Source organism: Vicugna pacos, chromosome 18 (genome assembly GCF_048564905.1).
Source record: "Vicugna pacos chromosome 18, VicPac4, whole genome shotgun sequence".
In the NCBI taxonomy this organism is placed as follows: Eukaryota; Metazoa; Chordata; class Mammalia; order Artiodactyla; family Camelidae; genus Vicugna; species Vicugna pacos.
The window spans coordinates 8,682,128-8,701,246 of record NC_133004.1 but is presented as its reverse complement, the minus strand read 5'-3'; the positions used below and the strand labels follow the sequence as shown (position 1 = coordinate 8,701,246).

General features: G+C 40.9%; 1 protein-coding gene across 2 annotated transcripts in view; it reads right to left on the bottom strand.

Moving 5' to 3' along the window:
- LOC140687012 (trafficking protein particle complex subunit 9-like) overlaps positions 1-19,119 on the bottom strand; it is a 233,014-nt gene that overhangs the window by 185,972 nt on the left and 27,923 nt on the right. Inside the window, exons 1-3 of one of the 2 annotated variants that reach the window (XR_012061009.1) lie at positions 8,217-8,440; positions 7,817-7,937; positions 6,833-7,105 (exon numbers count right to left, since the gene is read on the bottom strand). Coding sequence is in view for 1 of the 2 variants with exons in the window: in XM_072942156.1 (XP_072798257.1) it covers positions 1,147-1,270; positions 2,610-2,719 (234 nt within the window). In the remaining variant the exon portion in view is untranslated. Of the gene's footprint in view, positions 1-1,146; positions 1,271-2,609; positions 2,720-6,832; positions 7,106-7,816; positions 7,938-8,216; positions 8,441-19,119 lie in introns of those variants that run through there. The other variant, XM_072942156.1, reaches the window with a different exon arrangement.

The following is a 19,119-nucleotide window of genomic DNA, read 5'->3' as shown; positions in this document are numbered from 1 at the left end:
TTTGAAAGTCCCTCTCACCTCCCCCTATTCACTACTGGCTCTCACCTGAGCTCCCAGACCACACATCTAACAACCTTTCACTTTACCCACAGCTGAACTCATCAGTTTTCCACAGAACTCCCTCTGCAGCTTTCCCTCCTCAGAGCACAGATGGACCATCATTTAACTCATTAATCCACCCAGAAACCTGGGCCTTACTCCATCCTGCATTCACAGACAGCCTTCATCCTTTCCTTTTTACCATCTAAACATGCCTTCAATATGTTCGCTTTTAAACACTGACCGTCCCACCGCTCAAGTGGAAGCCACCAACACTGCCCACCTGGACTCACGAGTCTCCTAAGTGGCCCCACAGCCGCTCTCCCCTACTTGAGACAAATGGGACTGTGCCACTCCCGTGCTTTTTGGACTCTTTTCAGACCCACTCTTCTTAGAAGAAACTCCAAGTTCTTCACCAGGTGAAAGTCTTTGCCATGAAATTGTCACCTCAGGGAGGGCAGGACCCGCCCTCTCCCCCGGCCCCGCCCTCTGGCAGAGCATCAGCTTGGGAGGACCTGCTGAGCTACACCAGCCTGTATTCTAAACCTGGTCTGAGTTCTTAGCAAACTGCTTCACTTATCCATACAAGTCCAAGGTAAATTAGAAAGATTTTAGATGTTGAGCTAGACTATTGATTTTGGGATTTTGCACTAGCAACCTGCAAGGACATGTTCTAAAAATTCTGTCTTCTTAAAACCACACCCAGTTTAAAGGAGTATTTGTGGAATGTCTTCGGAGGAAAAGGGACTGTACTTTTACAGGCTTTATGTTTTATAACATGAACAACCCGGACAGGGTCACAAATGGAACCGCCTCACAAGTGACAGAAGACAGGTGAGAGTCACAAAGCAACAGGTCGCAAAGATGATTCTCCAGCCCCCCCAAAATATTCCTGAAACAACCAAAAATTCTGAATTTTAAAAGTAAAAGAGTATCATATAGAGAAATGAAATAAATTATGCTCTTCATCAGGGTTTCAAGATCTCACTCCAGAGTTTTTAGCAGGCCATACTGAATCCTAGCACAGAAAAATCAAATGGACTTGTAGTGAGAAAGTTCCAGGAAAACTGCAATAATTCCTCCACTTGTGTAAAGACATACACTCACCTGCTGAAGGTGAATGTAGACCGCATTCTGGATAAATTCTGAAGCTTCCAGGCTCCGCTTCTGGATGCCAAGGACATGGACAGCTTGGAAGCATGCTTCTAACTCAGTCACCGGCATTTTTACACTGCAGGGGAAACGGAGGCACCCAGTCAAGGGCAGAGATGTTCCTGTCGTGTCTCACAGTCCGTGCCTCGGGGATTCAGTGCCCTGCAGCAGCCCGGCCCCAGGCAAGGACCAGCAGCGTTTTCCACCCAAGGAGGGGCACTGTGCTTGAGAAAGCCTTTCTCCGATGGGGGCAAGAGGGGCTGGTGGGGTTGAGTGAACCTATAAATGCCCACAGAAATATGCCTGCATTCATTCAAGTGATGCAAACAACTGTAGCAGGCTATTTAACAAAATTTCAACTGTCAGTGGAAATTTTGCCATTCCTTTCTGCTTGTCCACTGCACTCTGAGACAGGCTTAGGCTCTCTTACACCTGCAGCTCTGTGCAATAGTTGTGAAGTCATTTTACTTTACAGATACCACGGTTCTGTCCAGGGTGATATCCAGCCCAGAGAGGTGGCCCAGGCCAATTTAAAGCTATGTGGCTTGGGCGCGGGGACAATTACAGGAGCTGATTCCGGAGCCAGGCCCCTCCCCACCTCTGCTCCCCTCTCTCCCGAGGCCCCGCTGCCAAGCACTCAGGCTCCATGATCTTATGTCCTACTCTTCTACTCTACTCCAAACCCTTTTCCTTTTCTTTTTTTCCCTAATTATTCCCAGCTGGAGTGATTTTTCAATCTCAATATCTGAAAAAAAATTCCTGCAGCCGAAAAAGAGGTCTCCAGAGGTCAATGCCCATATGCTGGTTCCTGAAGAGAGCCCCTGGCTACGGGGACCCTCACCAACACTCACAGGGCATCAGAGATGTTGCAGGGTCGGCCACCCCCAACAAGAGTTTGCTGTCACCCCAATGCCTGCACAGCATCCCTGCTCACAAAATATAGTTGGTCCACTTATCGGTTATTAAGAAGCAAAAATACAAAATTGCTCATGTTTCTTACTAAAATTATCTATGAAGCTGGAAAGGGAATTGTAATAAAATATAACTGTTTTTACCCTATGTTAGATCTGTTCCTTTGGGTTTAAACCTGTGCCCTGTTTCCTAGGCTCAGACTTGGTAGCTCTGCACCATTTGAAAAAGAAAGTTGCCTTTAGCCTGAAATCTACAGGAAAGCCTATTCTCCTGGCCCTGATCTTTAAAAATGTTAGCTCATCTGCACTTCTGTAGAGATGGCAAGTTGCATACTAGAGAATAGCCTTTGTTTTTTTAGAGGTTTTACAGGGGTACCATGATTTGATCCACATGGACAGCTGCAAGAACAGCGGATTCAAAGGACAAACAATTCATAAAGCAAGAAGTATGCAACAACCAACCACAACCCCGCCCCTTTTTAGTATAAAAGGAGACTGAATTCTTACTTGGGGAAGATAGTTCTCCAGGACATCAGTCTGCCGTCTTCTGGGTCTGCCAGCATTGCAAGTGAAGTCACTATTCCTTGCTCCAACACCTCATCTCCCGGTTTATTGGCCTATCATGCGGCTAGCAGAACGAGTTTGGACTCGGTAACAAAATGACCGCATTGGAGGTAGTATGTCTCCAATGTTTCCTTGTTTCCAATATGTAACATGCACATCATTTATGATCTAGTGCAAATAATTCATCAAAGACAACCACAAAAAGAAACTATACTCACCTAGCTATCAACACTGAAGTCACAACCTGTCAATTTTATATGCTGTTGAACAACACAATGGAAAAACCTAACATAGGGAGTTGATTCCACGGAAATAAAATTATTTCTACTCCTTCAATACTTTTTCTTTTCTTTTCTATTTTATTTTGTTTTGCTTATTGAAAGGAAAATAAAAGTCATGTCATTTTATTTCACGTATTTTTGTTATAGCTACATTCTTTAAATACTACAAAGAGATTTAAATTGCAAAAAATTTGTTCATATATTAGTATAAAGATATATACACAATCAATGGGGATTAGGAAAGGAATGGACATTTACTAAAAATCCACTGCAATCCTGTCTTTTACAAGCATATCCTGGAATATAAGCTGTATGATCCAGGGGCCCCACCCCCATTCTCACTGTTGTGTCCCTTAGTAATCAACTACTAAGGCACCAGCATAGAACCATGTGATCAGTATTTTAGGAATAAATTAGGGAATTAGCTCGTTCAATTCTAAAACAAAAACCCTAAAATAAATACTGAACTTATTTACAGATAAAGAAAATTGGAACCAAAAAAGTAGTTATTTCCCCAAGGTCACAAAGCTAATAACTGATAAAGACAAGATTTGAACTCATCTGCCTGATTCTAAAAACTAAGGTGGATGGAAATCCCATTTGACTGGGGAGGGTCCAGCAGCACAGCCTATCACCCTATCTTTGTTCAGATCTAGCCTTAGACAGCCTGAGACAGCACCCCATTCCTATTGAACTTGAGGGCAAATGATAACAATAAGGATTTTATATCCAGTAGTTTGTTAGATCTCATTTATATAAAGTGTCAGCAGGTCAGCAGAAAAACTCTGGAAAATATGAGTGGGTCCAGAGCTTTCTGCTGTTTAGTAACTCAGTCTCTCAGGACATAGTGACCTTCCCATGAGAGGCCTCATGGACATAAACTAAAGGCAGCTGAGCAATGAAAACTAACAAGAACCTGGAACTCAAGCAAGAAGGTTCCCTGCCATCCCCCACCCAGTTGCCTCTTCACCCGCATGGACACGATGGCAGGAGACCCAGGTTCTTGTTCAAGGTACATCATCATGGATTCTCATCCATAAAAATTTATGACTCTATGCTGTCTTATGTCCATTAAAACTCAAATATGATAACACCAATATCTCAGCAGAATATCTATGTCTCCACTTCCTGTCTTCTAATAGGAGAATATTTTTATGGACAAAAAGCAGAAATCCAATTTAAAAAACCATGTACGAAGCCAGGTGAAATTCTGCTTAAGAGACTGCTCTCATGCTCAGTAAATGAAAACTCAGTAAAAGTGGTGCTTCTCCCTCAGCAAATGGGAGGTAGCCTGATGTGTGTGTGTGTGCACGTGTGTGTGTGTAAATCAAATACAATGAATTCTGGGATGTGTACAGTTTTTTTTAAGTCACTGTCATTTCATGGGAATGAGCCAACATTTAAGTAATTTGAATCTAGTGTTCTGAGAGAGTCTCAGGCTCTTGGTGGAGGAGGTGAAAGGGGAGAGTGAAGGAGAAAAGAGGTACATGAAGCAAAGAAGTAAGAATACTGCCAGGGAAAGGCAAGACGTTAGTTTTGTTCTTCCTTGCACCACATACAATTTAGGGACTCGCTTTCCGCTGATGACTTATCGAGCATTGAGTTGCAGGAGAAGAGGGGACAGCTCATTGCTCACTGAGCTTGTGACTGTATGTGGCATCTTATAGACACAAATCATTTACCCTGATCAAACACTCTAGCCGCAGGCTGCAATTCTCCTGTTTTGAGAGACAACAAAGCAGGAGTTCAAACAGGTTGCATAACTTGACAAAAGTCAGAGGTCCAGTAAATTAAAGAGGATTAATTCAAACACAGATCTGAATGCAGAGTCTGATCTTCCCACTCCCAGGACTGGAAAATCCTTAACACAGGCTCCCCAGCTCCCCTGCATTGTTCCTGGCACCAAGCATTTCCCATGGCAATGGTCACCATTTCTCACAGACACAGCGCTCTGTGCAGCAAATGACCTTGATCAGACCTTGATCATCTACCTGCCACGCCCACCAGGCTTCACCATACAGGCAGGAAAGCTGGCTTTCAAGTGCATAAAAAGCCATTCCTTGTCTAACCTGGGCTCTTCTGTGGTTTCTCCAGCCTAAAGGCAGCCATGATACTGCTCACAGTTTGTACATGAGCCACATTACCTCTCTCCATCTGTCTCCCCACCTATACTACTTAGCTATGACCATTTTGAGAATCTTTGACACAAATTTTTAAAAACAAAAAAGAAAGGATTCTGGAACAACTACTTAATACTTACAATTTTAAATGACAAATTACAAAGTGAGTATTTACAAACCGAATCTTCCTTTCTAAATTTCAGTTTTAAGCGTTTAAAAATATAATAGCAAAAAATTTTCACTTACAAAATTGACAAAAACAGAAACAATAATCTGGAATAAGTTAAAAAATAATGCCCATGTTCTAAATGGAGAAACTTCAGGACTGTACTGAGGGGTAAAGTAAGAGGTGAGAATGTAGAAACATAAACAAATTGCATGGAGGAAAGCAGTTTTGTAAAGATGTAAGTTCTCATCAGAATAATTCAAAACTTACTAAAAAATCCCATGACAACTCCAATCTGATTTTTTTTAACTTGAACAAAATATTTTGGAATTCTTCAGGAATAATAAAATCATAATACTAGACAAGAAAATTTGGGATGGAAGAAAAGAATCAAAAAAAATTCAGACTGCCAATTATTAAATAAATTTTTACAATATGTAAGTTATGGTGCTGGAGTAAGAAAGACAGATTGACAGAAGGGAACCATGAGGTCAAAAAGAGACTCTAGTGTACATAAGTATTTTGTAAAGGTGGGATTTCAAATCAAAGAGAAAAGTATGACTTCAATAATTGTCCTGAGACAATCTGAGAATCACCTGGAAAGAATAAATACTATTCCTCTCATAAGGACCACAAGATAAATTACAGACAGTGATGTAAATATTAAAAAGTACTAATAACAGCAAATACAACACTTTGCTCTTATTAACTCAACTTACCCTTACATTAACAAGCACTATTATCATCTCCATCTTAGAGATTAAAAAAAAACCTACAGAGGAGATTTATTCCAGTATAAGAAATTATTTTTAAGAATAATGTCAAAGATAGAACCCATAAGGAATACATTTATTATCATAAGAATATTTTGAGACACTACCAAAATAAAAATCCTCCTAAACAAAATGAAAGGCAAGAAATGACAAGAAAAAGCTCTGTGATACATGTTGTTGAAGACAAGAAGTTAATGTTCATAGCATACAAAGAGCTTCACAAAGCAACAAGAAGCTCCCCCACTTAAATGTGTGCAAAGGATAAAAGGAATCATTCATTTTAAAAAAGTCAAATGGCTAATGAGTGAAAAATGCTCAATACCTCACTGGTCATCAAATGCATACTAAAACAATGAAAAAGCACTTTTGCTCATCATATTGGCAAATATTATTTTAAAAGATATTCTAGCTAGTGTCCATCTGTGGGAGAAGAAACCATGAGCGACATTTTCAGAGGACGACATGTCAATGGATATGTAAACTCTGAAAAACGTACGTACACACTGACTCAACACCACTTCTACAAATCGTTTCCTTTAGGAAAAAACAAATTTAGTCCAAAAAGATGTACCCATCAGGGCATTTACACAGCACTGTTTACAATGGTGGGAAGAAAAACTGAAGTGAAATCATATCCAGCAATAGAGAATTCGTTACATAAGTAATTGTGCATCTTTTCATTCCCCTATGGAAGGAATTTCTAGAGTCACTTGAAAGGAGTCTGTGATGAATGTAAATGTCACATCCAGGGACTAAATTTCCAGAAGCCTTAACTAAAGGACTACTCATAAAAGATCACAGGAATGTCTGTACAAGAAGGATGCCAGTCAAATATCCTTTCTGACAGTGGAAAATGGAGAAAACTTAACTGTCCACCATCAAGACAATGATGCGGTAAATCACGACGAGCTGCGAGCAATGAGGGAGCCGGCGTTTCGCCGTGGTCCAGGGCCTTGTCCACAGCATTCTCTCACCAAAGGTGTGCGTGGGAAAGAGACCACACCCGCAAATCAGGAGACCCCTCCACTCTATCTGAAAGGACCGGGTGAGTCTGGAGTGGGAGGACGTCTATGATATACACCTGAGTGATCAAAGCGAGCTGCAGAAAAACATATAGTATGGTCTCATTTTTAAATAAAGCTTATATACACACACGTATACATGGAATTCTCATATGTGTGTATATATGTATGTCATAAGCATAAAGGTCATGAAATATATATACCAAATTTTCAACAGCTTTTAATCTTCAGAAATAAGGGGAAGGGAGGTAGGGTCTTCCTGTACCACCACAGTTCTCTTTTCAGTATTTCAGTTAAGTATACTTGGAATTTAAAAGTTTATTTAAGTCCGAAGTAAAATGGACGATGCCTCCACAAGACAGAATGCTATACTGGTCATCAAAAATCATGCCAGAGGAGATAGAATATTGTAGAAAAACATATAAAAAGCTGAATGGAAAATGGAGGTGTCCACACAGCAAACAGTCACAGAGTGCTCTCTGGTTTTTTATGACAGAGGTGATACACACTTACGAAAATATATGTTAACGTGTTAATTATTATCTTTGAATAGCGGGACAAGGATAGCCTCTTTTGCCCACTTTTTCAGACTTATTATTTTAAATGCACATTCTTTTTCATCTGAAAAAAAGCATTTTTAGGTGTGTAGTACTACGCATTGGAGAATAATACAAGAATACTTAGAGAAACAAGTAACTAGGAGACAAGGCAGCAGCATCACACAATGTAGGACGGGCGATCCTGATTAACACCATGCAGTTACATAAGGACCCACAAATTGAGAGCACCTGCTGTAACAGGGCGTGATCCCCTTCTATTTGTCAGCAGTGTCTTCAGGCCTGAGGCAGTTCTGAGCACGGCCAGTGTCAGTGCTGGTGTCTGGATTGATGCTACTGGGGGTGAGGGCACCTGCAAGCCGAGAGGAAGAACAGAAATCATCCTCTGCCTTTTCTGTCTTGTTTCTTTGTTACTTTAAAAGAGAGGCATATATAAGATAAACTGTGTATCTACCCAAATGAAATTTCAGTAATGAAACCGTTTTTAAAGACTTCACAGCTTATATTCTGCCTATAACTGTCTTTTCAACAAAGCATCATATTTATTAAATGTTAATTAACTCAGTTAATTAACTCCCTGTTGAAACATTCTAGTAAAGAACATGAAATGCAGTATGTAAAAGAACCACACCTGCAGTGACTAGCTCAGCTGTCTTGACGGCAGTGCAGTCAACCCCCACCATCTTGTGGCCCTGAGCTCCTGACGCTGGTAAGACATCACGCTGCTGCCTCAGATGGAGAGAAATGGTGAAAGCATTTCTTGAACCCTACAGCACTGACAAAACATAACTGACAAATCCCAGGCTCCTTTGAGGCTCTCATTTTCTGTTTCTGGCCAACACCCGTCAATGAGCAGAACCACCCAATTCCCGAGCCATGGGACTCACGTGGGAAGGAGTTTTGGAGAAATTTCCAGGTATAGAATGTAACCAACTATACATAGAACTCTGAAAAAAGAAAAGATGCCATACTCTGATTTTGGAAGACACTCAAAATATTCTCCTGAGCCTTAGTAGCTGGAAAGGCTGAGCTTCTCCTAAGCCACTTATTTATTTCACAGCCAGTAAGCATCTCCCACAAACCCTGCTTCCCTGTGTCTGCTGGGAGCTTGAAGCACACTGCTGCTGTCGATCTTATAAGTCACAGGGCAGAGGCGTGTGTCTCACGCCTGCAACCCTCACACAGGCTCGCCTCCTAGCCTCACTGTCTGAACTTGGCTCCATTTTCTCACCTGTTTATTTAGTATCTGTTCTTCTGTAAGCTGCCTGAAATGCGTTTTGGAACATGTCAGAAGAATCAGTGGGTTGAGAAATGGACAGATTGAGAGGTGAGAGATGGGCAGACAGAGAGAGAGACTCCAAGAAAAGGGGAAAAAATAAAATTTCCTATGCAAAACCCTCTTCTAATCAGGGAAGGAAACCACCACGGAAAAGTGTGAAGAGGCAGGTAGCTTAGGACTGTTTCCTGGATTCCATGAAAAGTAACACCAAGAGATGAGAGGGTAGAACTTTAAATAGTAAAAGAAAAAAAGTACGCATGCTTGAAAAATATATCTACAATATGTACTTTCTAAAGAATAGACTCAAATCAGCAAGGCCCAATAACACTATACTTGGGTATTTACAGAAGTGAGAATCCCATCTCCAAACCACAAGGCATCCCTTCGGAGCACTGACAGTCTACATGGGGCGGTCATAAAGCCGTCACTGCAAAAGCTATGCTACCCTGCACTTACGAGGAACGAGCAGCTGTGCTCGGGCTGCCCACGCGCGTCATTTACACCCCACAGCACCTCTACGGGGGGGGACGCCTAGCAAGCCCCGTCTCTGCAGGACAGAAAATCAGTTCTGGAGAGGCTAAGCCAACCTACCAGTTCTCCATCACACAGGACTTGTCACTCCAGAGCAGGAATCGAACTCGGTCCCACGAATGTAACCATGGTACTACCGTGCTTTGTGTGCTGTTTGTGTGTATAATACATTTGTTTCTATCATGAAAGGGTATTTAATAAATGATCGGTTGTCCTGTCTATCTCATTAGCTCACAATTAATCTTTATACTGTTGAATAGTACTCTTTTCCCGTGAAGAAATGAACGGAAAGAGTGGAGGTCAGAATGAGGTGGGGCTCCATTCTTTATCTGGGATCTCATCTCATCGAAGTCCCCAAACAGGGAGAAGGAGCAAATGTTCTCTTTATCTTTTAAAGAGAGGGCTCCAGTGATGGTGACTTATTCAATTCCAAAACCAAAGCTGGGGAAAGGGCACATGCAGCAATTAGAGCAGTATCAGCTGTAGGAAGGCGAAAAGAGCTCACGGGAGGGCTCAGGGGGCAGCCTCATTTAATTTCAATCGATAAAACAATAACACACTCTAAAAATATTAGCATACAATGGATTTGCTCTTTCTTGACATCTAGCAAGTTTCCACAGCCCACATGTAACTTTATCGTGAACTAGTGAAAGGAAGAGTCCACAAACAGGGAAAATCAATGCCACAGGCAGGCTGAAACCCAGGCTGGAGTTTAGGAAGGGAAAGGGCATAGTTAAGAACTGAGGAAAGGCTGGGGGAAAAAATCATCACAATGACTCTCAAGCATTATCCAACAATCATATAATCATTCATTCAAGAGAGAGTTACTGAGGTCTTATTCTGTGCAAGATTGTACAGCGGGCGAAACAAGAGCGCAGCATCCATGGTGGCAGCAAGTTGCGGGGCTCAAATACATTTCTGATCCCGGTAACTTGCACACTTGTCCTCAGTATAAAGGCAAAGATAAAAAAAGTAAAATAGTACTCTGTAAACTCAAAGCATTGTTGAAAAAAAAAGTTAAGAAGACCTAAATACAAGGACAGACACTCCACACACATTCCTCTATCAAAAGACAGTGCTCTTGGAATGGCAGTGCTCCCCAGAGCGATTCGTATATTCAACGTGGTCTCGATCACAATCCCAGCGGGCTCCTCTGCAGAAACTATCTGCTGCTACAATTCATTTGGAAATTCGAGGATCTCAGTAAACAAAACGTACTTGAAAAAGAACAATTTGAGAGGACTTGTAATTCTCAATTTCAAACCTTACAACTGTACCTCCAGGTGAGATTAGAGGCCATTGTGAAGTTATTACTGTGTTTATCCTTATTTACTAAATTCTCTACAATGAATATTACTGTTACAATAAGAAAAATAAAAAATAAGTTATCCTTTAAAACATGCACACCGATTCATTCATTGGGAAAAAATTATTTTATCAATAAAGAGATAAACAAATATCTAGTGAAAAAGGACAACTTAAAAACAAGAGTGCATTTGCATTTTTCATAAATTGAAAACTGAAAAGCACTAAGACGTCAAGTTTCTAGGGAGACCAATGCAACATATTAATAGTTATTTTCAGAAATCCTAATATAACAATGAAAACTCAGGAAAGGGAAAATCGTGACTGACAGCCAACTGCAAACACATGGAGAGCAAAGGCCTAGAAATCACAGTTCCTGCTACTAACACAATAGGAGAGGAAATTCCTCACTGAGGGGACAGTGGAATCCCATGCATAAGACAGGATACACATTACAAACTGCACTAGAATCGGGGGTGATTTTCATAGAAGAATTCTAAAGTTACAAAATTGATGAAAAACTATTAAAACACTGACAGAAAGATTAAAACACACAGTCATATATATTATATAGAAACATATGAAGTCTGCTCCCATGTTGCATAGAAATACAAACATATTTGTTCATTTATAGGCACTGATTACTTTATCCCAGGTAGAATATTTCAATTAAAACAAATAATCAATATTACACTCCTCTTGTCAAATCTACTTGATAAGTTACTCTGCTATGTAAACATAATGTGTCTAAGATAGATCTAAAATTAGTGAAAAACATCTTTTTATGGTTTCTTGAACTATTCTCAAAATTCAAAGCTTAATTTTAAAACAGATCTGAGAAGTAATTCTATACTACCTTTTCCCTCATGAAATAAACAGCAGTCTATTGTCAAAAGTCTGTCCTTAAAATGATTCACGAGCACCGTATCCTCACAAAACTGCTGGACAGCAAGGCACTATCCAGACACTGTGACCCAACAAATGAAACACAAGGAAGACAGTGACCCTATTCTGGAGGGCTTATAGTCTGTGTCAACACTGGGGTTTTTATTTGATTGATTTGATTAGGTAGCAAAATAAAATCAGTCAAGTACTTTCTTCTTTGAGCATTCTATAAGTCATGACTCTGCTGTTAGTGTCATGAGCAGGAAAGACTTAAGCATGACTTGATTAGGTCAACTAGTAACAATCATCACTGGAGAGTGAGTAATAAAGAAGTTAACTGATAGCAATGCTTCTCCATATATGAGACCTAAAATAAATCTACACCGATATCCAAAAGTAAAATGAGGAGATGAGGTCCCCAATGAGAAAAAAATCTAACAAGAAATCAAAAAAGTAAAGACTTTTTCTTTAACGATTCCTGGAAAGAGTGGAGCATGGTGGTGAAGAGCTCAGATGCTAGGGGAAAATATGAGGGTCTGAATTCCCACAGCACTGGGTAGCTTTGACACTGATATGTCAGTGAAATTCTCTGCATCTCAGTCTCCGATGCATAGACTGGGGACAACAACAGTACCCATCTCCTAGAACGGTCTAAGAATTAAGTTATTTTAAATATACAAGTTTAAATAAAATACATCAGATATTTAATATTACCCCAAAAGCACAAGGAAAAATGAAAACAGAGATAAATTGGAGTTCATTAAAATTTAAAACTTTGCTTCAAAAGACACCATCCAGAAAGTGAAAAAACAACACTCAGGAGAAAATTTTTTCAAATCATTTATCTGATAAGGAATTTGTGTATCAAAAATAAAATTCCACAGCTCAACAATAAAAAGACAACTCAATTAAAAAATGAATAAAGGATCTGAAAATATATTTTCAAGGAAAATATACAAATGGCCAATAAGCACAATGAAACGATGTTGAATAACATTAGCTCTAAAGGAAATCAAGTCAAAACAACTAGGAGAAACTGCTTCACACTCACTACAATAGATTATAATCAAAAAAAGATTAACAAGCATTAATGAGGACACAGAGGAAGCGGAGCTCGCAGCCCTTGCTCGTGAGAACGTAACACAGCGTGGCCTCTTTGGAAAACATCCTGGCATGTCCTCAGAGAATTGAATATTTGGTTTCTGAATGATCCAGCAATTCTGCTTCCTGGGCACAGAAGTAAGAGAACTGAAAACAAATGTTCACATAAAAACTCCTACAGAAATTTTCACCATTACTTTTCTCCATTACTTTTCAGAGCCAAAAAACAGAAACAACCCAAATGTCTATCACGTGATGAATGGGAAAACAGAGGGGCCCAGCCATACAGTGGAATATTATTCAGCAATAGCGAAGCATAGAGTACTGACCCAGGGCCACAACGTGGACAAATATTGAAAACGTTACTCAGTGTGAAAGAAGTCAGTCAAAATAGATGGTTCCACTTACATGAAGTGACTTGATTTGCATGAAATGTTCAGCACACGCGAATCCACAGAGACAGAAGAGTGGCTCCCTGGGGCTTGGGGAGAATGGGGAAGTTGATAATGTCTGCTTATGCGTACTGGGTTTCCTGTTGGGGGGATGAAAATGTTCTAAGATTGACTGGGATGCACATTTCTGGGCATAGAGTAAAATCCGCTGTACATTTTAATGGGTGATTTGTATTAAAACTATTAAGAACAAAAGCACCTTGGGCTAGTACCTTCCATAGTAAATGCAAATTGCTAACATTTATTACAGGAAGAAGAAACTGCCCTCAGCATGAAAACAGGAGATCAGCAAATATTAGTTAACCGAAATTGGACAAGAGCATTTCACTTGAAATTGTTACTGAGTGTACACGAAATATTCAGTCATGACAAGGAAAATCAGTTTGACATCACGAAGAAGCATTCTGCTTCAAATGCAATTCAAGGATTCGGCAAGCCCAGCTGCTACAAATGACCAGAGAAGAAACCTGGTTCTTAAAACAAGCACCAGAGCCAACAAGGAAATGGTGGTGAGGAAAGCAGGCGGCCTAAAATCTGGAACAGTGTGCTACAAATAATTTCTCCACTGAAAATTCAAAAATAAAATGAAAGTGATGTAATGCTGTGTTGAACTCATGTGAATGGCTTTCCTGCAGTGCTTGACAGTTCTGTAACCCCGAATGACTCAGGAGAATCAGCATGGCTCCTGGGATTCCCCAAGTAACTGTCCACAAGCATGCTGACCACCATCATATCTGCCAGGGTTGAATTGCAGAGAAGACACCAACCTCTGAAAGGCACAGGGAATGTTGACAAGGGAATAAAAGGCTGCAGTCAATCCTGGGACAGAGGCCCTCTGAGCAGAGGCCAAAAGGCTGCAGGTGAACTGGAGTGGCCCTGGGGCAGGAAGGGACCACAGGGGAGCATATCTCAATTATCTACTCTCTCTCCCTCGGGTAGGAGGGATAAAGCCTGCATCCTTCTCACCTGGAACTGTGGGTTCTGGCTGGCGGAAGTCTTACCGACAAGGAATGAATTACTCAAGACTGTGGAAAAAGGAAAGATAGCGAGAGGGATTAGGGAGCCAACTCCACGAGTCTCTCAAATGCTCCCATATTTATTGTGTATAATCAAAGGAAAAAGTCATTAATAGTTGTGAGATAGTAGGCAGGAACTTGGGGAAAGAAGGGATGAGACAGAGATTGTAGACTCCACCATGAGTACTAAGGCTTAGTTTACCTTTAGGGAAGTCATGGGGTGAGGGGAACAAGATACATTTTTTAGACATGTTTATTACAAAGCAGACCACCAGACCAGCCTGGTCCCTGTTTGGGGGATAATAGACTATCTAACACCACACAGGCCCGGCGTTTATAGCTGAGGGCCTGGGTCATTGCTGTGCAATAAGCAGAGTGCTATCTATACCCTCAAATATGTAAGCAAGGCATTGTCTCTCCTTTTTATGGCAAGGAGACAGAAGTGAGGATGCACAGGTGCTTGCTTTAAAGGAGTTACTAAGCACATTTTTTCTTCTTAAAGTTGACAGTCGGCTGGGATGTGTTACAATTTGTTAACCCAATCATGGGCTCCCACATGGAACCATTATGGAGGACATCCTAGGATGACAAATCCTGGCTCTGGGTCTTTTCCTGCCAGCTTCAGCCACTCCAGCAGGGTCTAGACACATCCCTGAATAACGATCCCACAGAACCACCTAAACTCTTAACTCCTGGTGCTTGAAAATTAATTTTAGCTCTACACAACTTTCCATAGAAAAGTTTCAGAAATAAAAGATATTGTATTCTTTTTATATCTCATCATAAGACTGATTTTTCTGATTGCTCTAAGCTGCTTCTACATGGAAAAGCACCTAATTCTGCAGGTGAATTCAGTACTTTCCTTTGGGCATAACTAGACAGTCTGGGCTGTCTGACTTCTATTAGTCAAATACCGATACACTTAATTGATTTCTTTGCTCATCAATTTCAGCCTGGAGGTGAGGGTCTGTCACTATTTTCCTCAGCCCACCCTCTACTCTTTTCTCATCAACATCTCAGGCCTCCTGAAAACAAAACAAAACATTTGTTTCCCTTCATCTACACTTTCCACAAAGGCAACAGGAATCATCATGCCTAGAGAATGAATTCAACACAAATGTTACAACAAAAATCTATAAACCTGAAGCAACTCCATCTCCGAATCATGATACACAATGACATGAGAGTAAGTGTGTCAGGTACAAAGCACGCGTGAGCCTGAACACCTCATTTCTATTCTTCAAAGGAAGGAAGGTTTTCATATTTTTTCTTATCATTCTTTGTCATTGTTTCTGATTAAGCCAAAACATTTTTTATGAAATAATTAAGCACTGCAATAACAGATTTTCGCTGTATCAATTACAGAAGGAATTCAGAGGGGATAGGAAAACCCACCTCTGTAAAATATGCAAAATTCCTTCCCCTGTTAAGAACACGAATACAAAATTCAACAGAGAATTCGAATTCTTGTGGAGAGGACAAAAGCCACAGAATCAAAGCAAAGTCATTATTATGACTCAATCCAAAATTCACTGGACAAACATGCTCAATGCATTCAAATAATTTTTAAGGCACACTGCAAACCATTCACTTAATTATCTACAGGCTAGAGGAAGAATTTCCCTCTATAACAGACAACATAAATCAATAGGTTGCCCCACCAAACAAGGAACAAACATCAGGTTTTTAGCAGTTCTGATAAATCAGCAAGTTTTAAAGATCAAAATCCAGAAATTTTAAACATTCATTCACACCAGAATGAATCAAGCACTTAAAAAAAAAATAACCCAGAGAAACTAAACACATTGATCACGTACCTGGATCAATGAGAAATTCTTGTACAGCTGGAAAAAAAGAACAGGCTATAGCCTTTTACTTGAAAAATAAAGCTACTTTTAAAGATAACTGCTAAAACACATTTCATCATTCATGTTGCCTTGAAAAATCTGAGGAACTTGTCTCTGATCAGAAAAGCAATTCTGAGTATTAGTATTTTACAATTCAGTGCCAGTTTGCTTTAGAAGAAAAAAGAAAAGCTACTGTTTCTCATCTTGCACAAAGTTTAAAGAACCTCCCTGCCTCTATCTCCTCTCATTTTCTAAGCTCATGCTCCCCAACCCTTCTGAAACAATTATGAGAACCTCTTATTCCCACCAATATGCCAAATCACAAAAGAGTATCAATTTATTTGTGTAAATATATACTTACACCTTGAACTGGAGGAGAAAGGTTTCAGAAGGCTATATGGAACTTATTGCTACATTCCTGAAATCACACACATACACGTTCACAGAGACACAGACATATACAAACTGAATTACTGGGCACTTCACAAGCTAAGGACTTACAACTTCTAGAAGATAACTTTGTAGTTAGTTTAAAATACAAAACGGTCAGCTTTTGAAAGCCTTGAACATTGCAAAATCATCCAAATATCAATGAGATCCAATTAGCCTTCTCTGTAGAATGTAATTCCCCATGATGGCAAAGCAGACCCTAAGAAGTAGTGGATCCAAGACTCGTGTTTTTCACTAGCTATGACCGTTTTAAAACACGTTAAAAGATTTAGAAAGGTATGTCCCTACGACATTTATTCGTATTGAGATGGCATATGTATTCAATTGTCTATGCAGAAAATAGGACCCATGATAGTGTTTAAGAAATATTTTGTGTATTGAAATATTTATTTTAAAGTGCAGACAAGGAGGGTGGGTATTACTCCGTTGTAGAGCACCTGTTGAGCATGCACATGTTCCTGGCTTCAATCCCCAGTACCTTAATGAAAATAAATAAATACAAGTGTTTATTTAAAAATAAGAATAAATTCATATAAAAAAAATGCAGACTAAAAACCACTGCAATCTAGGAGCCACAATTATAATAAAAAACAAGTGTTTCTATCAAATATTGACTATACGCCAATCACAGAGACAACCACAAATCACACCTGACAACCATCACGTGTGATTCTCAGCAACCCTACTAAGTAAACACGGATGAGAAACCCGGCTCTGCGGATGAGGAGACGGAGCTCGGAGGAGCCGGGGACGCTTACCGTCCTGATCCCCGTGACACCGCATCAGCCCAGGGAAAGCGCTGACAGAGCTGCAATGAGGGGACACCCAGCTGCATGGAACCTTGGGGGATTGGGGAGTCCTAGAAAATACTCTAAAGTGTTCAGTGAAAAACCAGCTCAAATATATTACACTGTGCTCCATCCTCTAAACACGGAACATGACTGAGACCTTTTTGATGCCTCCGTGTCCTTTCTGCCATCATCAGTTACGTGCCCTCTCAGCGCGACCAGTCATGAACTGGATCCCATACGAAGTGCACCCCATATGCAGAGCTTTTAAAGCTGTTTTATGAAGTTTGTAAGACTCCGTCTATTCCTCACAAAGGCGGTCATCCAGCACTAGTCACCGGTGCGGATGTACCACCTGAAATCACACCTTTCTGCATTTTAAAATCCCTTCATGTAATACAGAGTTTTAAACAGCAAAGAAGCAGCTCAACCACAGACAGTGGACAGCTTTTCACCATACGGACTTGAACAGCCCATCGGACTACCTGGAAGCCCTTTTCTTCTATTAAACCCACTTCCAGGTACTTCATCTGATTGGTGGACTCGGCCTCTGACTGACCTACTCAGAGAGATCCCATCCTCACATCCGGGGGTGGGAGAGGACCCTGCTGCTGGGAGAAATCAGTGAGGAAGGTGGACATCATCCAGCCATATCTGCACGGGTAGAAATGCCACATGCTCAGAAATTATACCGTCAGCACCCCTGGGCTCCCATGGACTGGTTTCACATTAACCAAACTTATGACACACTGATGCAAGAAAACCAGAAATTCAGTTTATTAATGTAACAGGAGATGTGAAACTACAAAAGAGATTGAAATATCAGAGTTCAACCATGAGTACAGATTCTCCTCCATGGCCCAATCTCGGGCAGGCAGTCACATGGCAAGCTTGGACAGAAGCAGAGCAGGAAGAGTTTCTAGATTAACTCAATGGACTAAATTTCTGTTATAAGAACAGATCTACTGCCTGGAAAACAATTAACGCCAATCACGGGGCGCACTTCATGGGCAGTGGCTGAGACACGACTGTGAGCCCCTGTATAACTCCCCTTTCCCTGTCCTTTCTGGTCTAACTGATGCAGAGGTACAGAGATCCAGGGGTGCAGATACCTCTAAACTCCCAAAGCTCATCCCTGGGAGCCTGGAAACCAGATAGCCAGGGTTTAAACCCCAGCTCTGCCACTTACTAGCTCTGTTACCTTGGCCAAATTACTTACCCTCTGTGTGCCTCAATTTCCACACTTAAACCTGGGATAACAATCAAATCTTTCTTACTCACTTGTTGTGAAGATTGAAGGATTCATTTCTGTAAAACTCTCAGAAAAGAATGTAGCATATTTTTGGTGCCCAACAAATGTCAATTTAATAAGAAAGTGATTTACAAGTCTCCCATCTAATCATCTTCTGTGTTTCATGGCTAGTCTGAGTCCCAAAGGAAATCCTTATTTCCCCTCTTATAAACTCTTGAGGAGCACCCTTCTCTTTCAAGCCACCACCTGTTTAAACTGAGGGAGGGGATCCCTCCTCCCCACTCCTCTGGTCCATGGGAGACTGCTTCTCCCTTCACACCCCTGACCACTGGCCCACGGCTATCCCTCCTCACACTAACAGATTGAGGTGTGAGTCCGGGGAGACAAGCAGGGCATATGAAACCTTTCCTTTCCCTCCAGTGTTGGCCACCATTAGGAAGCAGCTGGGATGCTCAGCTCCATGGCAAGACACTCCTGTGCATTATGGGCCAGATCCTCTCAAGGGAATGCTCGCTGTGGCCCAGAGTTACCTGGGACTGCGTGAGTCTCTAATTCTGGGACATAGTGTCATGACACTCACTCTCCCACAGCCCTGAATTTCATGGAGAACGTGGCTTCATCAGTAATA